Source organism: Hemicordylus capensis, chromosome 5, assembly GCF_027244095.1.
Source record: "Hemicordylus capensis ecotype Gifberg chromosome 5, rHemCap1.1.pri, whole genome shotgun sequence".
Lineage (NCBI taxonomy): Eukaryota > Metazoa > Chordata > Lepidosauria > Squamata > Cordylidae > Hemicordylus > Hemicordylus capensis.
The window spans coordinates 57,221,166-57,243,155 of NC_069661.1; the positions used below are offsets into that span (position 1 = coordinate 57,221,166).

General features: G+C 40.8%; 1 protein-coding gene across 3 annotated transcripts in view; it reads right to left on the bottom strand.

The window, feature by feature from the left end:
• Positions 1-246: 246 nt before the first annotated feature.
• The window catches only part of SETD7 (SET domain containing 7, histone lysine methyltransferase), a 34,086-nt gene continuing 12,342 nt past the window's right edge, over positions 247-21,990 (bottom strand). The window contains exons 4-8 of one of the 3 annotated variants that reach the window (XM_053257805.1): positions 20,664-20,853; positions 16,733-16,814; positions 15,376-15,493; positions 14,461-14,618; positions 247-11,348 (exon numbers count right to left, since the gene is read on the bottom strand). In XM_053257805.1, the coding sequence (XP_053113780.1) occupies positions 11,186-11,348; positions 14,461-14,618; positions 15,376-15,493; positions 16,733-16,814; positions 20,664-20,853 (711 nt within the window). In that variant the 3' untranslated portion in view covers positions 247-11,185. Of the gene's footprint in view, positions 12,351-14,460; positions 14,619-15,375; positions 15,494-16,494; positions 16,646-16,732; positions 16,815-20,663; positions 20,854-21,990 lie in introns of those variants that run through there. The other 2 variants (XM_053257804.1, XM_053257806.1) reach the window with 2 other exon arrangements.

The following is a 21,990-nucleotide window of genomic DNA, read 5'->3' on the forward strand; positions in this document are numbered from 1 at the left end:
TTTGATTGTGACATTCCTCATAACAACCTGGAAACTCTTTGGAATAGCACATTGGGTGTACTTGACACCTGGCTGCAGTGACTCGCTATATAGTATTGCACGTTCATCTATGGGTGATGTACCTATTCAAGAGAAAATCCAGTGACTCTGGGCCAGTCACTTCTCTCTCAGCCTAAGGGTTGTTGTGAGGAGAACCCAGGGTTGTTGTGAGGAGAACTTAAGTATGTAGTACACTGCTCTGGGCTCCTTGGAGGAAGAGTGGGATATAAATGTAAAATAAAATTATATTATAATAATAATAATAATAATAATAATAATAATCTGTCTGACTGTGTAAACAAGAAATAATAATAATAATTTCTATGCTCCATGTTTCCTACATTTCAGTCAGGTTCCCTCAGTCTGAGTATTCAGTATGCCCTGTTCATTCATCTCATAACCCATTTAATTTATTAACTCAGCATTATTACCCTGTGTAGAGCTGAATTACACTGGTTTTTCTTAGGGTAACTTCTCTTGAACTTCTTGTAAAGCCCAACCAAACATTTTGCATAGTATTTTGCTTCCATTGCTATTACTTTGCCATAACCTATTTCTGACCTAAGCTTGCTGTTTTGCCGCTCAACTGCACACCGTCAGACCCTCTTCTCTACACTGAAAACTGTAACATTAATGGACTGTAAGGTTACACTGAACAGTCCCAGAAAAATAAAATACATTTTCTTACATTATGTGTAGATTTGACTGATTTGTGGTAAGTTTGACAAAATAGATGGATTGTTAACTTACTCTTTTGTCCACTTCCTTTTTTTCTTGTTTCTTCAAGCTGTATAGATGTACTACAATGTATATTTTACACTACTTCATTTTCTTTGAAGAATGTTCTTTCCTCCACTCCACTGTAGATGTTGTATAAGGCTGATTCTACAGATCAATGGGTTGTATCCTAACCACTGTTCCCTCTAAGGTGTGTGCACGTGTGCATGCTCACAAGTTTTTTGGTGTCCACTCAGTTCATTTTAGGCTGAATCAGGAAGGCCCCACTCTGAATGCATGTGCGCACACAGTGCCTTGATACTGCCGCCCAGAAAAAAACTCATTCCGCACAGAGATGAAAAAAACTAGAGAGACCACTGATCCTAACCAGAGTTCCAGAGGCACTTCATGGCTGCAAGCTCCTACAATGAACAGAAAGAGCTGGCACAACTGAGTATCTCTGTAGCAACAGATAACCTAAAGTCTATTTATTATTATTATTATTATTATTACATTTATATCCCGCTCTTCCTCCAAGGAGCCCAGAACGGTGTACTACATACTTGAGTTTCTCTTTTCACAACAACCCTGTGAAGTAGGCTAGGCTGAGAGAGAAGTGACTGGCCCAGAGTCACCCAGCTAGTTTCATGGCTGAATGGGGATTTGAACTCGGGTCTCCCCGGTCCTAGTCCAGCACTCTAAGCACTACACCACGCTGGCTCCTCAAGTCTATAGAGAGCACATCAATATTTTTGAATATCAGAGATGGTGTCTAAGCTAACATAACACTAACGTGGCATCAGAAAATGCATGTTATTTGTAGGGCACCACAGCACAAAATTACTATGATTTGGATCTCAGCATGAAGTTCAGACATCATGTGGAGACAAGATTAAACCTTGTCTTCATACAATGTCTCCAAGTCTTGGAACACTTCCCTCTCTCTCCTTTCCTTCATGCATGAGCCTCAAAAGAATTCTGCTTCAATTGTGGTTAGATCAGAAGCTAGGATCAGTTGTGACATCCAATCAATATGGCTTATACTATCTAAGGGTCTTGAAATAAATTGTGATCAGAACTGGATTTCAAACCTTGGATTTACTGTGGTTTATTTTGAGCCATCTGGTTACTGTTTCTACTCAAAGTCTGAAGTAGAATTCTTCCCAGGCTTGTGAACAAAGCAGAAGGGGAAGCATATGCTCTTGAGGCTCTAAAGCATCACACAAAGTCAAGGTTTAATCTTGGTTCCGTTTGATGGCCCATTGTTACTCTCAAAGTTGATTTAAAGACCAGCTGAAAACATGCTGATGACTTCAGTGTTATTTCCCTCAAATTCAGAGGATTATGACACCAATTAGCACATTAGGCACTGGTAAGTCACTAAAAGATGTATTTTAAATATATACTTATGAATTAAACATTTTAATGTTCATAAATGGATCTGTTGGCCTTATGAACACCATAAGCATTCTCATGTACAATATAAGAAGTTTAGTTACAAAAATGCCATGTTTATGTGGCCATCATACTGGAAGTTATATTTTCCAAAATGGCTCCATGTGTGATATTGATTAAATCAACCTACAGTCTTCCAAAAGCAGATCTAAGAACCTGCAGGTCTTACCAGTTAGCACTCCAATGATTAAGCTTATAGTTGGCATTTAACAAATATTATGTATTAGGAAAAGGAGTTCAGAAAGTGTCAAAATGTGCCTGCACTTAAAGTGAACATCTCACAATAAAAAAGCAAAAATCTATATATATATACAATCCCTCTCAGTCTGATGTTTTCTTTGTTGTAAGGCAACATCTGTCTAGTTTCTATATTTTAAGGTGTTTCATCTGTTTGGACTTCTACATTACTTTTTAAAAAAACATTTATATTTAAAGCCTAAATATAATCATATATAATTATATATAGGTATTCTACCATAAAAATAAAACTTTCACACAACTATCATCTATTCTCACACACACACACACACACACACACACACACACACACACACACTTTGCAAAGAAAAATCCCACTTGCCCATGATTTTATGGCTTGGATATTTCATTGCTTCCAAAAGGTAATAATATAAGAGTTTCCCTTGCCTCTAAATGACGTACTTTATTTTATATTCATGTTGGTTTTCAATAGAAATACAAAAAGAAGTGAGAGGCTATCTTGCTGCAGAAAGAGCAACAGTAAAAGAAACATTGCACAAAACCTTTGACTGATGCAAGCATTTTGCATCCAACTCATTCTATTATATTCTTCAGATAGTAAATTATCATTCTTAAACAACAGTAATAGGGTCAGGGCCATTTTGCTGGGTTGCAGAGTATAATTACACAACTGAATCTATTTCAGTTAAGTTGACCCTCTGTTCAAAATGCTCCACTAAAGATGTTTTAAAGACATTTTAGATTCAAAAATAAGTTTGCAAATAGGCATTTAGTACCACAATCCAGCCAATGGTGAAACAACATATCAACCTCTTTCTAAGCACTGACTGCAGCAGATTCCTAGTAAGCAAAATAAGACTTGTAGGCTACATTTAGCATGCCAAGGCTTTTCCACACACAGCCTCCCTTTCTTTAGAAAAATCAACCCTTCATATAGTTATCATCACATGGTTACAGCTCCGGGCTGGATGGGGCAAAGTCTGGGGGTTAAAGATGGCCCATAGGCTACCTTACCTGGTTGGTTAGGCTATAGCAAGCATCCAAAGAAAATTTGCGTTGGATGCTTGCTGTACCATAACTAACCAGGTTTCTATCCATGGCATAGCTGAACATACTCTAGTTAGGGTTATGAAGGTCAGCAACATGTTTCTGATCTTATCATTCCAAAGACTTCCGGAATGTGGGGAGCACTCCAAACTCTAAGGACTCTTAGTCTTGTGCAATAGCACACATGAGAGGGACTGAGGGTGTTACACAAGGGCTCCTGGTGTATTCCTGCAATCCCTCCTTATGTGCATACTTTGTTAGGATGTCAACTACTTACTGGAAATCTCTCTCTCTCTCTCACTCTCTCTCATGCACACACACTGCTGCCGCCACCATTTTTCAAAGTAAAGGCCAATGAAAGTCAAAATATGGCTTATGTGCAAGAATCTCCTTTTCATAATCCCAGGTTGACAAGTGTTATTTTATACTTCCCATAAACTGCTCTATAGCAAGATTTGGTTGCATATCAGGGAGAGCTGGTTTTTATAAAACAGCTCTCATTGCATGAAATGAATGAAATATGAATATGAAACCCCTTCCGTTGTAGACACTCACAGAGTTCCCTACATCAACGCTTGATCAATGCTAGTTTTCTCATAGTCCTAGGCCACTCATTCTCCTTGCTTTGAACTGATGTTAAAGGGCAGAAAAGGTCCAGAGTTGTAAGCCTTCTCATGGAAGACAGCTCTATTAATAGCCATTAGCAGTTCTAATTAAATGTTCAAAGAAGTACATCACCAATACCTCCAGATAACACATACTGGGGGCAAACAGAGGAAAGCTCTTCATGCCAAATTTCCGGAGATATCCAGTAGGGCACTGTGGAAAACTATTGTGCTGGACAGGATGGATACTGGTCACATTCAACAAAGCAATTTTTATTAGGAACCATAGGAATGCCAGTACGCAACTTTCAATTAATCTCTGTGCATTTCCTGTTTTAACAGTGTTCATGCCAACCGCAACACAAAACTGTCAGAATCCAAATAATATCCAAGTACTTGACTAGCAAGCCAGAGGATGCCAGTTCGAATCCCAGACTACGGGAAACACCTATATCGGGCAACAGCAATTTAGGAAGATGCTGAAAGGCATCATCTCATACTGTGCAGGAGATGGCAATGGTAAACCCCTCCTGTATTCTACCAAAGACAACCACAGGGCTCTGTGGTCACCAGGAGTTCACACCGACTCAATGGCACACTTTGCCTTTACAGGACCAGTAAGCAAGTGTCCTTTTTTGTCCTGCTCTTTGGGCTTAAAAATGTAACATGAAATACTTTAGAAGGAGCATAGGAAGTTGCCTTATACTGAGTAAGACCATTGGCCCATCTAGTTCAGTATCGACTACATGGGCTTGCAGAAGCTCTCCAAGGTTTCAGGCAGGTGTCTTTCACAGTTCTGCATGGAGATGTCAGAGACTGTATGTAAAGCAGATGTTCCACCACTGAGCTACAGCCTTATCCCCAAATGCTTGTCAAATAATTTACCTCGTTTATGCTGTATTTTAAAAGGGAGATATCACTACTATATTCAAATTGTGCTGGATTGGTAGGGAAGAGAGAGGAAGCATTAGTACATCTGTTGCTTTGCGGAAAACTGAGAGCAGAGGCAAACTGCATGCATGGTAGGCTTAAGAGGTCTACAATGTGGTATTGACTTGAACTGCTTTAGGAAAAGCTGGTAGTGGTGGAAAGGAAATATGACTATTCCTTTTAGTATCTAAAAGACTGCCATAAAGAAGAAAAACAATTCTTTATACAGTAGAAGAATGTGGCCTCCAGTTGCAGCAAAGCAGATCTAGGCCAGCAATCAGTAAAAATTATTAATCAATCAATCAATCAATCAATCAATAATTAATTTAATTTACTTCCTGACTCCAAAGGCTCTAGGTGATTCACAAAAACAAATACAACAAAAACAAGTAAGACAAAATCTTAAGACAATTTAAAACATTCAAAGATTACTAAAAGCCTGGCTTAAAAAAAGTGTCTTAAGGACTCTTTTAAAGGCCGGTAAGATGTTAAACCGCGAAAGTCTGTAGGGAGCGACTACAGAGGAGTGACTACAGAGAAGGCCTGTGCCTGAGTCAACCAATGTTTATAGAAGACACTCCTGGCCATAGCCTCAACCTGAGAAACCAGAGTAAAGTCTGGGTCCAGAAACACTCCCAAGATACACACCTGATCCTTTAGGGGGAGTGCAACCCCATCCAGAACAGGAAAATCTATCATGTCCCTCGAAGTATGACCCTTTACCATGAGTACCTCCATCGTGCTTGGATTTAGTTTCAATTTATTATTCCTCATCCAGTCCATTACTGCCCGTAGGCAGGCATGGAGTGGGGTTATTTATTTATTTATTCAGTGCATTTTTCTACCGCCCTAACCCAAGGTCTCAGGGTGGTTCACAACAAATAAAAACAAAACTTAATTAAATATTAAAAACAGCTTAAAACAAATCAATAAATAATCCAAAATTTAAAAAGTTACACAGTTAAAAAGCTAAAAGGCTTGGGTAAAACGATAAATCTTTAGATACTTTTTAAAATGCCATTTTGTTATGCCATTTCCTGATGATGAAATCATGGAGAAATAGATTTGGGTGTCATCAGTGTACTGATAACACCCTGCTCCAAACCTCCTGATGATCTTACCCAGTGGTTTCATGTAGATATTAAAAAGCATCAGAGATAGGATGGAGCCCTGAGGGACACCATGCAACAGCTCTTGTTTTAGAGAGCAGCTATATCTCCAAGCAACACCATCTGGAATCTACCAGAGAGATAGGAACAGAGCCACTGCAAAGCAGTACCATATAATCCCGAATCCCCCAAACGATCCTGAAGGATACTATGGTCTATGGTATCAAAAGCCACAGAGATAACCAAAAGAACCAACAGGGCCACACTCCCTCCATTCGTTCTTTGGTAGAGATCATCCATCAGGCCGACCAAGGCTGTTTCCACCCCATAGTCCTCTCTAAAGCCAGTTTGAAATGGATCAAGATAATATCTTCCAAAATTGCCTGGAGTTAATCAGCAACCACCCTCTGAATTACCTTGCCCACCCAAGGAAGGTTGGAGACTGGCCTATAACCATCCTCCAGGACAGGCTTCTTTAGTAAAGGCCTCACAATTGCCTCCTTCAAACATGGAGGCATCTTGCTCTCCCTCAACAAAACATTTATGATGTCAACTAGGCCAGGGAACAGTCTCCCTGCTAGATGTTATAAGCCATGTTGGGCATGGGTCCAAAGGACAATGGTAGGCAGAACACTACCAAGAGGCTTGTCCACATCCTCAGGACTCACAAATTGAAACTGATCCATTCTAATTGGACCAGAGGAGTTACTGGACACCTCTACAGTTGACCCTGCCATAACCATGGAGTCCAAGCTGCCTCAAATATGAGAGATTTTATCTGTAAAAAAGTTGTTAAAAGCATCACAGCAAGATGATGAAAAATCCAGATCTAAGTTCAGAGGAGGGAACCTGAATCAATCCCCTTACAACTCTCAATGATTTTACTGGATTGTGGATGCAATACATGCAAAATAGAATTGCTTCTTTGCTGCACGAATTGCCACAGAATACGCCTTCAAATGGGCTTTATGTTGTGTCTTGATGGATTCAGGTCAAGACTTCCTCCACGTATGCTCTAGTCTTCTCCACTGCCATTTCAACTCCTGCAGCTGTTCAGTGTACCATGGGGCCAATTTCAAAGGAGAAGACACTTAGGGGCGACAGTGTCTACTGCCACGATAAACTCCCAGGTCTCCACCAGGGAATCACGGGCAGAACCAACTATAAAACCCTCCAAGGCCTCTTGAAATCCAATAGCCTTCTTGGGTGGGCCATCCTAATAGGCCCTGCATCCCTGAAGAGGTGGATTGTGGCCACAAAACCAACCATAACCAGATGGTGGTCCATCCATGACAATGGAGATATTCTAGGAGTTTCCACCCATGGACCACCACCTTGATCTGCGCAAAAGACCAAACTGAGGTTGTTACCCTCAGTGTGTGTTAGCCCCATGATCAATTGGGATAGGCCCATAGTTGTCATGGCCGCTATGAACTCCTGAGCTGAACCAGACAAGCCAGCCATGAAGTGAACATTGAAGTTGCCCAACACCAAAAGCCTGGTTGACTCCAACACCAACTCCGCAACCAGCTCCATCAGTTCAGTTAGGGACTCCATTGGGCAACGGGGTGCTTGGTATACCAACAGAATCCCCAATCTATCCCACGTCCCCAGGCCTAGATACACACACTCTATATGGTCCAGTTCTCTCACAGGGATTCTGGTAAGGGAAATGTTATTCTGATAGATCACAGCCACTCCCCCTTCACTAATCTGTTCCACCACAGAGTACCCAGTAGGGAGAAGATAAGCCTATACCAGGCCACTAGCCTCCCCAACCAGGTCTCAGTTATACAAGCCAAGTCGGCTCTCTCATCTAAGATTAAATTTGAACAGACCTGGCACTGCAAAGGAGCAGGTCAGGTTCTGAGGGTGGTTGGAATGACTCACTGAGGCCTGAGAGATGACAGGACCGCCAGAAGTGGAAACAGCTATTAAATTTCTGGTCTCCCCTCCCCTGTAATGGCCTGCTGACCTGCCAACACCAAATCTTCTATTGCCCACCACTACAGTAATAGCCACTCCAGAACCCGCAAAGCGCCCCCTACTCCACCACCTGTACCAAGGTGGAAGGGTGGTGGTGGAATGGCTGTGATCCTTCGGAACAACATCTCCCTTACCAGAATCGCTGACACATAGCTATAAGTAGCCAGGCAACAACAGAAAGCCTGGTACTATAGGGAAGTAGTCCAAGACAATAAATTGGCCCCAGCCCTCAGTCCCACTCCAAAAGGCTGCCCAGCTTCGGCTGCCACACTCCTAGTGCTACCCGCCCTAATAAGTGCCAGGAGTTCAAAGTCCAACCAATGTGGCTCTCACCCACACCAATCAGGGAGCCCAGCCGAGGTGCAAGATAAGCACAGTTAGAATGAGCTGAGTCCCAGATAGCTAGCAGCCTTGAAAACGGAGAAGAGCACAGGAGCCATAGCCAGAGTCCCCCCTCCCGCCAGAGGGAAAGTGGGGAGTAGAAGTCCAGAAGGAAAGCGGGGAGTAGAAGCCAGATGAAACAAACCCCTTACCCTACAGCATTTATTCCAGCTCCCTTCTGAGTTGTCCCCCGGTGCTGCCCACCCTAATAAGGGCTAGGAGTTCAAAAGCCCAACCAGTGTGGCTCTCACCCACACCAATCAGCCTAGGTGCAAGATATCATAACACAATTAGAGTGAGCTGAGCCCTAGATAGCTAGCAGCCTGCACAAGGGAGAAGAGCACAGGGGCCATAACCAGAGTCCCTCCCCCAACCCCAGTCCAGAAGGGAAGTGGGGAGAAGAAGCTGCAAGTAAGTAAGGAGATTTAAAAAACATCCTTACTCCTCAGCATGTCCTCCAGTTATATTCCAACTAAATACTTCCTAATTCTAAAAAAGGCAATGGAACAAGCTGCCATAATCACTTGCAGAGATCCCTTTCCTGAAAGTTTTTATAAAGAAGTTGAGCAGCATCCATAGAATATGGGTTTGAGCTACGGAATTACAGGCTGCAATTAATATCAACTTAGATCCACATATGCCTTAACTCTTTTGAGCTCTTGGGTACAGAATGATCCTTCTTAGTTGGACAACAAAGAGAAAAATATATATTCTATAACATTTTGCAACCCCAATTCCACATCTTCTATGAAGGAACTATATTTTACCAGGTGAGTGTTAGCACTGCCTAGAAACAGCTACAAGTCTCTGAAAAGCTGCGCAAGAAAGGAAGTGAGAAAAGACTAGAAAGTGAAAGAAAATAAGAATCGATGAGCTTGGGGCACATTCAAGTGTTGACAGAGAACAAAGTATACTGTAGAGTCCAGTAGTTGCAGCTCTCTGCAACTACTGGGGTTTGTTTGTTGTCCAGAAGTTGCTTTTCATGACAGAAGCATGTGTTAGTGATGGATTTATCCTTCACTACTAGAACAAAACATATGATAGCAAAGAGTAAGAAAACAACATAGTCATCAGGAGAAACAAATCTTATTTCTGCATTAACAATAATGTCAGTAAGCTCAGGGAGTATACCTGTTCAAATATTAGATATGCAGTGTGATCCTAAGCATGTTCATTCAGAAATAAATCCCACATTAAATCCAGAACTTGAACCCTAGAAAATGTGCTTAGAACTGCAGAGATGCCAAAGTACTTTCTCAAACTGAACTCCATGAAAGCAAGCAGAAAGGACATTAGATGCAGAATTGCTACTGAATAATTTCATTGAACCAATACCTGGTCCATCAAATTCAGTAGTATTCATCTGCAGACATTTTTGTGTGTGAATGAATAGCAAGTTGGTAGTGCGCTTAAATGTATGTAAAAAATAAGTTCCGCGTCACTTTTCCTCCCTTTTTTGTACAGATCTGCTTTAACATCATCATTTCAGTCTTTGCCATCTCACTTCCACAAGTGAGGGTCAGTTCAGCCTTCACAAACCCAGCTGAGTTAATGAAATCTCATCTGCGTGGGCTACTTGCCATATTTGAACAAGCCTGAAGAGACATGGCTTGAGTTGCCAAAGAGCGAAGTTGGGAGTACTGACAAAGCCCCCATTCACCAACCTTTTGCAATTAAAATCCTGGCCAGACTTAAAAATAAAATAAAATAAAATAAAATAAAATAAAAAGTTCATCCACTGTACAACCCTAAACAGCAACATCCATCTTCTTCTTTGAAATAAAGCTGACAATAAATACGGCTTTATAAATATCAATGTAAAAGAATTACAATGACGATGATTCTTTGACACCAAAGGGCCACCTTTTTCTTTTTTCTTTTTTTGCTTTTAGTTAATTCCTTATGCATATTCTAAAATTTAAAAAAAGCTAACCTGGAACCTGAAAAATAGTGAAGCTATTGCATTTTAACTTCCCACCACAATAAAGTCTAAAATATCTTTGGGAGGAACCTTGAAAGCTAACCTCAGGATGACCCCACCTGGATACATTTCTCTCAGTCCCTCCTTAACATTTCCGAGCAGTATCAGACCCTCCCTGCCTTTAAGCCCTGCACGACCTGCTTGAATGCTGGTTAATTTTTAAAAGCCCAGCAGAAGTGAGTTATATTGACCTGCATGTACAACAGCTCCCTTATGCAGAGTCAGACCACTGGTTCCTCTACTTTAATACAGTTTGCACTGATGGGCAGTAGATTGCCAAGGGTTCAGACAGGGATGTTTTCCAGCCCTACCTGAGATGACAGGGATTGACACTGGGATTTCAGCAAGTAGAGTATGTGCTCTGCCCCTGAAAGTGACAGCCCCTCCCCGAAAGGGATGTCTCCATAGCATAAATAAAGAACCAAACTTTCTCACTAGTGGCATGAGCTTACACTTCTGCTAGTACAAACACTCTAAAGCAAGTAATCTGTTAATGCACTGCAAATATTTGGGAAACTATTTAAAAAGCAAATGCTAATATTACAGCTCAACTGCAGAACTTTGAAAAGTTCAATTTCTGTAATGATGAATTGCTTTACTTATCATAGAGAAATATTAGTTAAGAGCTATAAAATGCAGGTTTAGAATTCCCATAAAAGTTACTTGAAATATACATAACATGATTTGTTTTACAGTAGCAATTCATGGGTTTGCCTTTAACCTTTCAATATTCCTGTTTTTAATTTATATACTAAATCCTGTACAGTAAACAAGGCTCCATTGTGCGGCATCCTCCAGTTGTTATTACTCTGTCGCTCTCCATCAAAACAAACCTGTTTCTGATATGTTAACTTTTCTCTCAGAATTCCTGGAGACGACCTAACCATTCAGGAAAATGAAATGAAGAGAGTTTAACAAACAAGACTCTACTTAGTACAACCTTGAACTACTTGCTTCCACACTCATTATAGTAAGCAGCATCACTTGATAGATTGCTCTCTTGTTCAAAGAAAACAACCCCACCCACCCTGAAATATCCAAGAGTGATTATCTTAATTAAAATACCCCAGCTCTTGTTTTCTTAGGCACATTTCTAAAATTAATTTTTCCACCAAGCCACAGAAACCTGTGCATAGCATTGCTGCTTAAATCTTTGTGCAGTCTGATAAAAGACAAACACCTTTAGGAAAATGGCAATGTTTAGAGAGAGGAGTTACAAAAGCCAGCCTCCTATGCACCTAGACAGAAACTGTTCTAAAGCATACTCTGATTAAAGATTTTAAAAGCAAACACAATGCTACTTTTCAAGAAGAGTAAAAACAGCACAGTTCTGTTACTCTCACAAAACAAAATGTATATAAAATGCAGTCACACAGTAACCATAACTAGGTTGTATAAAAACAGTCTTTTTATACCCTTCTTCTAAATTTTGGCAACTTGTGTGTAATACAGAATTAGATGAAGGTTGTCAAATAGTCATACTATCTTGTATAGCATATTAAATAGGTTTTCACAGCACTAGTTAATCTTTTTAAAAAAATGCTCTAAAGTATTGATTAAAACTTGTTAGTATGCAAGAAAACCCTCTCTGACGCAGAGTGATGGGCCGTGGAACACCACCATTAACAACTCCTGTCCTATTTCCCGTATGAAGGTAGTGCATAGATCCAGTTTGCTGAACAGGGCAAGTAATATGCATTTCACTTTTTCTGAGCAGCCTGGAAGGCCTTCAATTCCACCTGGTACCACTCTGGTGCTTCTGGCCCATTTTGTCCAACAGGATTGTGGTCATATCCATATGCCACAGTTAATTCTTCATCTTTCTCCACAGCCCTAATAGTGCGAATACATTTAATCAACCCAAAGCGAGGATGAACAAATCTGGAAAGCAAAGAGGCACGTATTCTTATTGTTTTGAAAAAACATATCCAAGAAAACCCAAAACAGTTTACTGATTTTTAGGGGGGGGGGGGAGTGTTTAACATCTGTCCCATGCATTTAAGTAAATGTTTGTTTGGCTCTCTCTCTTTTTAGAAATCAAAACAACATTTCATGGTAGCCTTGTTTTACCAAGCCTCACATTTCTTCATGTCTGTTTAAGATCAATCCAGCCCTAAGCAAATTAACTTCCTGGTTCATCTGAACATGATGGGATTTCCCAAATATGGTTTTTCTGGAACCACACAAGGTTTTGCATTCTAGAGAGGTATTATCATTATTTAAACTATGCCATTGATGTACATGGAACTTTACAGAGTTACATAGGCAAGAGAGTCAGGTCCCTGATTCCAAGGAGATAATCTAAAATAATCCTTGGGGGAACAGAGACAGGGAGGGACTCCTGCTAACTGAGCAAAGAGGCATCTTTTAAAGTGGTGGTGTTCTTATAGGGGGAGAACAACTGCACCTATCTAACCCGGCACAGCATCCCTCCAGTGGCTATTGCTGGTATCTACTTTATGTGTCTTGGTTACAGCTGGAAATGAGGATAGTCTATTAGTCTGTTTTAGTCCATGAACACTTATGCAAAAAAAAAAAAAAAAAAAGGCGGGGGAGTCTACAGTGCTACAGAACTCTGTTGTGCATAAGTGCAAAAGATCTTTTGTAAATACAAAGGCTGGAGCCCAAAAAACTACTTTAGACAGGCTCAACGAGACCTGATTTACTCTTGGAGGCTGCCACTCTAGAAATATATCCTCAAAACTCTCTTGGGCTCACACAAGGGGTGCAGGTTTTTGAATCCCAGTCAAGGACAACTCACTCCTTTGAGTTCAGCAGAGTTCACCTGAAGTATGGTCTCAAGTGTTGCATTATGTTCCCTTAAAATACTTTTGCAATGCTGGGCTATCCTCAATATTCTTTTAAGAGGCACTAAAAGCAATATTTAGAAAATTGGTTGTGTGGGTCTGGGAATTTGCGATAAGTGTCTGCCTAACAGACGAGCTCTGGAAATTCCACATAGTGCAGAAAATCACTTATCTACTACATGCTTTTCATAAGCATAGTTCAACACTGGGGACTGAATGGGATTTCTGGAAGAGCACAGGCAAAATGACTAAACTTTAAAGCAATTACTTAAGTGCTCCTTTGAAACATAACTAGTTGGTGGCTTGCACTGTAAGCAAAGCACTATTAGTGTCGATACACCATATGGCATGCGGCTCCAAAGCTTTCTCCACACCTCCTTTCCCTCTTATTCTCCACCATAACGTTTACCCAATAATCCTCTAGAGGGTTAGATTCTGTGGACTCCTACTACACCACTGCTATGTTCTTGCCCACCACTGTCCTGTTAGCAATATGGGTAGAAATGAAGAGCCTCTAGCCCTAGTCCCATTCCAGCACTCACATTCTTCTAGCCACAGTGGTGTAAAAGCTTCCCTAACAAAGGCATAACCATACAGCTCCTCCAGTTAAATGTGTGCCTGGACACACACAGTTCCAGGCTATGTGAAGCCACACAGTGAACAGGGACAATTGTGGGCCGCCCACCCAGGCTGAATGGCTGGCTCCCCCAGGAACTGCCCATGCAACCCAAGGAACTGGCTCGGGCAGCAATGCATTTCAGATCATCAGTGAAGCAGTATGATCCCAAACGATTTCTTGCAACATCACAGAAGATTCTCGGGCACAACTTCTGACTGACTGCATCCTCTGCAATATTATTAAAGGCCCTGAGACACGCTTGTCGGATCATAAAGGCAGCCATTTGGGACAGCAGAATATTTTGGGGCAGATGCTGGGGTTCCCACTTTTGAGCACGAGGGTGTCCAGAGTGGAGACAAGCAGTGTTGTTTTCCAGAGATGTTCTCTTTGCTTCCAGTTGCACACTGCAGCGACTCCTCCATGCTGCTGATTCAGTTCTGTGCCCCAAATGATCACTGCCTCTGTTTTGTTGTCACAAGATATTGCATAAAAACAGTGCACTATGGGTCAGGATCTGGACACTTCAAAAACAGCATTTGGTTTCAAATCCAATTACAATACTTACGAGTCATACATACAGTTGGGTGTGAAGGAATGGTTTGCCTTGTGCCCCAGTGAGGCACAGTATTTGGCTGCATGGTTATAGGGTTCGGGGACATCTAGAACTGTTTCATCATCAAGAGATATCGTATTTCCATTCAAAGCCCAGTCCCTGAGGTCCACCTGGTTTGCAAAACAGATACAGAGTCTGCTTGGTGTTTTGTCATATTTAAGACAAAATAAAAACCACCACCCTCTCTTTTACTAGAGACCTTTCTTGTATTACACGCTTGTGGGAGGACAACAGTAGCCCCGTCGCACCAAGCCTTTCTTTCAAGTATATCAGTAGTCAAATCCAAAAGAGACAGTGACACTCGAAAGAAAAGAAAGAAAGAAATTCCTGGCTATAACTCACCCTCCCTCATCCCTCCCCTTCCTGCTCCATCTCTTATACACACAAAATCAGTTTTATAGGTTCCTTGCGGCACTTGTATCACTGGGGTAGCCAAATCAATTCTTAATGGGTCCCCCCGCCACCGCCCCGCAAGACCCACTAAGTTCCTATATATAGAAACTGGAAAGTCAAAGGAACGGAACAATCCAGGCTAAAAATGACACAAATGTCCATCATTGTCAGAGGGATACCTGTGATGAATTTGAGGTGGGGGGAGAGATATTTTTCTTTCCAAGCCATAGGCTGTCTAGGGGCATAGACATTTTCATTACCCCAGGATTATGTACATGGCACTTAGGACCTTTGTATACCCCAAACACTCAGAATGGCCACACATCACAACATTCACACATTGATATCTAATGCCTTGCAAATACAGTTAAATCTGAACCATGCCTAAGTAGAATGGGATTGTTAATAAGCAACAAGAAAGCTTCTAAAATGAAGTGTTTCAGAAGTATCGACAATAATCACGCTCCACTTTACCTCCTGGTGCGTAATCCGTACTCCATTATAAAAGGACATAACTGTGCCAGTTTCAGCAGCTATTTTAGAAAATAAGCCTTCTCCAGCACTGGAAATAAGAGACACATCTACATACACCCTGGCAAAAGGAGAGACCAAATATAATGTCACACTTACAACTCTGTAAAAGTTTTCACCACAGAATACATCTGTGCACATTTGAAAATCTACAGGCAACAAACATTTCAGGACTATATAGGAGATATACATACACATATATACATACAATACACACATATATATACATACAAACACACACACACACACACACACACACACACACACACACACACACACACTGTTGAGTCACAATAGCAGAAAAACCTTTTTACTGTTTCAACAGAAGTAACAACATTTACCACTTGCAGCAGGTGATCCACCCTCTTACTCAACTATTCCAATCAATTTAATAATTTAAAAATTGTTCAGTTTTTAAACCATGTCCCAGAATTATTCAACAGGCTACCCAAATATCAATGTTAGTCAGCAAGTTTCTTTTTCTTCAATACTGTATGGTATCTTATATATAAAATTAGAACTTACCCAGAACAACAGAGAGAAAGAAATGGGAATTAAATGTCACAGCAAGTATAAACATCTTCAAAAAGTGTCAAAGTAAGATAAACTGGCTTCAAATTGAGATGCAGCACAGTTACATACCATTCAATTATTGCTCCGTATAGAAACATGACATTTAATTCTCCACTTTCTTTGGGGCATCATATTTTCTTACAGAAAAAAACCAAAGCATGCTTTATTATCAACTACTGTAATTAGTCAAAAGGGACTATGCAAGCCAGAAAGGGAAATAAAATTGGCCCAGGGATGACATGCCAGTGCAGGTGTCAAATGTAACAAAGACTCTTAGATAAAGGAGCAGTAATGTCAACAATTTATCCAACAAGGTGCCCTCAGTTCTCAGCCCTCCCTCCACTCTGCATGTTGAAGATAATCTCCTGAACAACCAAAGTATTAAACTTCTTATTTAAAGCCACCGAGAGACCCGTCATTTAGTTCTGTTGCGCTGGGATTTATCACTCATGTACTTAAACTCACGTTAAAAGGATCAGTCTACTAGTTAGCTTTTTCATGACAATTCATGTGTTTTAAGGAAAAGATTTCAATTCAATTAAGCCCATGCAAGACATCCATCAAGTTAAAGGGTTGATTTGACAAGCCATTTACACATGAGCAGTCCTGTTCACCATTCGAAGGATTGCTGTACAGTGTCCTAAAATGCAAAGCAGAACAACCAAATAGTTTCTTGAACAAGTTTAAGCAGGGGGGGAAATATGCATATAGAAAAAGGTTATTCTACCTCTCTGATTCATAAGGATCAGGAAGAAGTGCATTTGTAGAAATGCAGGATGAAGTAGATTTATCAAAACTGTGCACTGGGCCTAAAAACAAATCAGCACAGGAATTAATAGATAACATTAAAATGGAGGTGTCTCTTATTTAAGTGTTATGCATTCAATACAACCAGAAGGAAATTCAGCTTTTTAAAAGCAAGACAGGGAGGGAATGTTCCAGTAGCTAATAAAACAGTGTTTTGCATCCAATTATCCTCCACTTTTCATTTCAATTCCTAACTGTAAAGAGTGACCAGGCACCACTCATCTGTTGCAAAGATGAGATCAAGTTTGGCTTCCTGACTTAAATATCATTTTAAAAGCAAGTCCACTTTGCGTAAAAACCTTGTATACTCATTACTGTTTCTCTTAGCCATCTTCTACCATTCAGAACCTCACTCCAGTTGACAATTACAAGTGCTTAAATATCACTGAGCTCAGTGGAACAAGCAGCATGATCCTATCCCTACTTTTTTGGCAGAAAGTCCCACTGTGTTCAGTGGGGCTTACTCAGAAGTAAATGCACAGAGAACTGCAAACAGCTGTTTAAGTTTGGAAGCCCCAAAGATGCTAATCATTTCTGGAGTCTCATTTTAGTGGCTCAGTCTAGCAATAGACATCAAGTCAAAGCAACATTTATCTGAAAGACACAAACAAACCCATTAAGTGACTTTCCTGTAATTCTTAAAAAATATAAAAAGGAGTTTGTATGAAAATTACATTCCTTGTAATTGTAATTGTAATTCCTTGTAACTGTAAAATGACTAGTGAGTCATTTCTAAGGGCCACTGAAATCAATAAGACAAGTCAGTCATGACTAATTGTCGCATTTACTTTTAATGGGACTTAGTCACGACTAATTTAGTCTAGATCCTGCCCATTGTTGCTGCTGCTGTTGTTTTAAAATAAACTTATATGCTTTTCTTCAAGAAGAGTTAAGATTATAAGCAGAACAGGCAGGCGACAAAGCTAGATATTTTAAGATTGAGAAATATGTTCCTTGGTAACCAAATGCTTACAATCGATTTGTATCTTGAATGACATCAGCCTTGTTCAGGGTCTACTTTCAAAGTATCAGTTGTATCTAAAAGTGTTGTTGTAGTAGAACAGTTAGAACAACAACAAAAGCATATATATCACTCTGCAATCATACATCTACGGATTTGAAGCAAGGAGGTAAAATTTCTTCATGTCTCTGAAGTTTCTCTTACTGTATGTCCTATGCATGGTTCTCTGATGGCAAAGCAACCCAAAGAGCACAAGTGCAAGCACTAAGATACTGAAATTTTGGGAGCAATTCATGGCCATTTCAACACAACATAAGAAGTGCAGGGAATTGCTCTTTTCCAGGATTATGCTCTCTCTTCCTCCCTTCAGTCTCCCACACAACAGAGACCTTCTAGGTGTGCAGGACAGGAATAAGGTAGGAGATAATAAAATAGAACTAAGCAAGCAGCAGCCTTGACAGAAGGTTAGGGGGAGCCCAGAAAGCAGAGCAAATATAAAAAGGTGGTCAGAGTTCAAAAGGTTTGAAAAATGCTCCTGTACAGTCTTGTTCGCCATAAGATCCCAATTTTTCCAGGCACAACACCAGCAGAAGTCATGACACATCCCTATATTTCAATATGCATTATATCCTTAGACTAGTATAGTTAGCAAAAAGATGACCAAAGTAAGATGGCTCTGAGGGCTGCTTTTCATTTTACATTTTGTAACTGGATATACATATTAGGGATGTGCCCGAATGGTCTTCGGCACCGGCGGGGGTAGTACTTTAAGGGCGGGGGAGGGTGTACTCACCCCCCACCCCCCGCCATGTTTCCCCCGCCGGCACTCTGCAAATTTCAAGCCCCTCGGGGTGGCAGAGTTCCTCCCTGCCGCCCCGTTCCCCCCATCGGCCGGAAGTGGCCAGAAGTTGCAAGCACGCGTGCGCCCATCTGCCGTGCATGCATGCGCACGCACTCACGCTCACAACTTCCGGCCACTTCTGGCCGACAGGGGGAACGGGGCAGCAGGGAGGAATGCTGCCGCCCCGAGGGGCTTGAAATTTGCAGAGCGCTGGCGGAGAAAACGTGGCGGGGGGTGAGTACACCCTCCCTCGCCCTTAAAGTACTACTCCTGCTGGTGCCGAAGCACCGAATCCCGCCCCAGCGCCGAAACGTTTCAGAGGCCTTTACAATGGCATCCGAAACGTTTCGGGCACAAGCCTAATGCATATGTAGGTATGAATACACAATGACACCCAATGGAAGGGCTGTAGCTCAGCGTAGAGCAAATACTTTGCATAAAAACGGTTCTAGGTTTAATTCTTGGCACCTCCAGGTAGGGTTGGGAAAGATCTGAAACCCTGGAAAGCTGCTACCAGTTAGTTGAGTCTGTATTATGTCAGTATTGTCTTCTAGCCCACAGTCTAATTCAGTAGCTGCATTCACACAATCACAGTCTGCTCCTGGTTATCTATCCTGGCCAAATGTAGATTAACTGCAGGGGTTTGACCAGGATTGCTTGGAAATTCTGAGCCGGGTCTCACGATCAGTGAGACCCAGTTTGTGAAGCTAAGCGGGGAGAGCGCTTAGGGCATACTGGAGAGACCGCTGCAGCTGGGAGGTGACTTTTCGCCTCCCCTCCAGGGGTCTACTCATAAGTAGCCACGGAGCCGCACCACAGCTACTCACAATCGGGAAGCCCGGGTTAGCGGAGCGCTCACTCTGCTAACCTGGGCTTAGGGGAGGGCTACAAAAGCGGGTGATCAGCTTTGACTCAACTGGGCTTGGCTGCAAGCCTGGTGAGTCTCATGATCGGTGGAAAGCGGGCTAAGCACCCTTAGCCCGCTTTCCACTGATCATCAGAATAACTCCTCTGGCTTCTAACAGTCAGCTCTACAAAATTCACCAACTGTATGTATGTATGCATGTATGTATGTATGTATGTATGTATGTATGTATTTATTTGATTTCTATATATAAAGTTAAAAGAAAAGACGAAGGCACAACAGATTTGGGAACCATGTATTGTTTTTTTGGCATCATAAAGCACATTCCTCCAAAGATGTGTCTTTTTACTTTCTTAATGCTGGATATCAAGGATCTTGTAATTTGTTAGTTATATGAAAACAACAACTGACATCCTGATTCATGAAGCATGCATATTTCAAGCAGCTGAAGGGATGCAGTGAGAGTCCATGCACAACTCTCCTGTGTTCGGAATTATGAGTGCAATTCAGCAAAAGCACTAATAGTTTGGAGTGCTTTCCTGTGCTCTAGAACTGCTCTGTAAAAGTGGAAAAACATCCCTTAAGGCAGGGATGTGTTTCAGCTTTTAGAGGACACTTATGGAGCATTGGAGGGCACCCTGAAATATTAACGCTCTAGCAGTCATGCCAAATACAATGGAGCAGCACCTTAGTCAGGATGTCAGATAATAACTTTACTTTAAAAAAAACCTTTCTGAATAAGAGAATCAGGTCCAAGTTCTCTGTACTTTGCCAAGGAAAGAAGCAACTAAAATGTGATGTGTCAATCTCAACCGACACAAGGTGTGTGTGCTTTGCAACTAGGTTATCTTTTTATCCAAGTACAAAATGTAAAATTAAGCAGTACTGCATAACCACTCTTTAACAATAGTCATAATTTATTCCAGCTCAAGAGTGCTATAAAAACTTCATCGATCCATTTGTCAGCATTTATTGTGACTGTCATTTTTTTAGTTATCTTGCAAATTTCATGTTCAGATTGAAAAGTTGAAACAGTGTTTAAAAAGCAAAGGGAAAATGTTCTGCTTGCTGAACGTTATCTTCTTCAAGTGTATGAGTGTGAATGAGAGTGTGTACGCATGCACATGCACACATGCACATGCATGCCCTGTAATATGATACTTTTTGTGTTAATGAGGACTTACTGCCTGGTACCACTTCAAATTGTGGCTTTCCATCTTCTATGGATATAAGGGTTGCCAACTTTGTTTCTAACATTTCACCATCTATGAACTGCCCATAATATGCTGTCTTCCCATCAGGATATACATAGGCTATCTTCTCTCCACTCATTTCTCCTTCTTCATTAACTTCCCCAACCAGATGCCCACCATCCTGAAAAAGAAACAAAGAATCAGTACAATAATTAATGCATTTATTTTAGGGAAAATGTTTGCTGTTTTTAAATGATAGAAACCCAGAATTATAAGTGTAAGAATTGCAATAATCAAAGTATCTATATAATATTTTAGTTAGGTGCTAATTAAACTGTCATTCCCTTGAGTCTTGTTTCCAGAGCCTGGTACAGCAGACATTCTCTGTCAGTTGAATTCTTTTCTCTACCATCACCCTCAGCTGCTGCTGCTTCTTTTTTTTTAAAGCCCTCCATATTGATTTCTGCTCAATACTGTAAACCAAGGAACACATAGTAACTAACTGAACACAATCTTCTTGCAATTTTTACCCCAAAGGAGGGGGGGATCAGTATGGACAGGAAAGGTCTGTCCTAGGCTTTATTTATGTACTGAAAATGAAAACAATACAGGCTATTATTATGTTTCTCAGCCTAATTTAGAGACTTATTACTAATCTCCATCTCCAAGATTATGAAGCCATCAGGGGTCTGTGCATTACCTTTATTTAGTTTATAGTTTTCCAACATATAGATAGTTTTCCAAGATTTTTTGTATTTCTCAGCTGGTAAGCAATATGTTTAATTCCCTAAGGGATATACAAAATACTGAGGGAAATTCCTCAAAGCAGTCTTTTTTAAAATTTCAGTGGGACTACTTGAGGAATTTCCCTCAGTGTGCCTACACCAATGCTAGCATTTATATCATTCTCTTTCCTTTGTTTAACACAAAAGTCAATTTTACCCCTATTTTTCTGGGAGGACAGCAAAAAGTATAGAAGTTTAACAGCATACTCTGTTTTTCTAGTTTCAAAGGTCAGAACATTTTGTTACAACAGACTGATGTCTGAAGCATGTACACGTTCACTACAGAACCTATTCAGTATTTATTTAGGCAAAGTGTCACTAGCTTGAGTGTCCTGAATAGAGCTATTCATTTATGAAAACAAGAAGCTACTCTGCTATACAGTCTTTAATTTAGAACTATTAAAGAGTAATGTTTGGTGAATATTCAAGAAGTATTGGTGGAAAAGAAAAAATTTTATCCTAGGAAAAAGTAATTCCCAAGAAAAACCCTTCATAAATTAAATGCAAGTCTAAAATACACGCCAGGCTGCAAT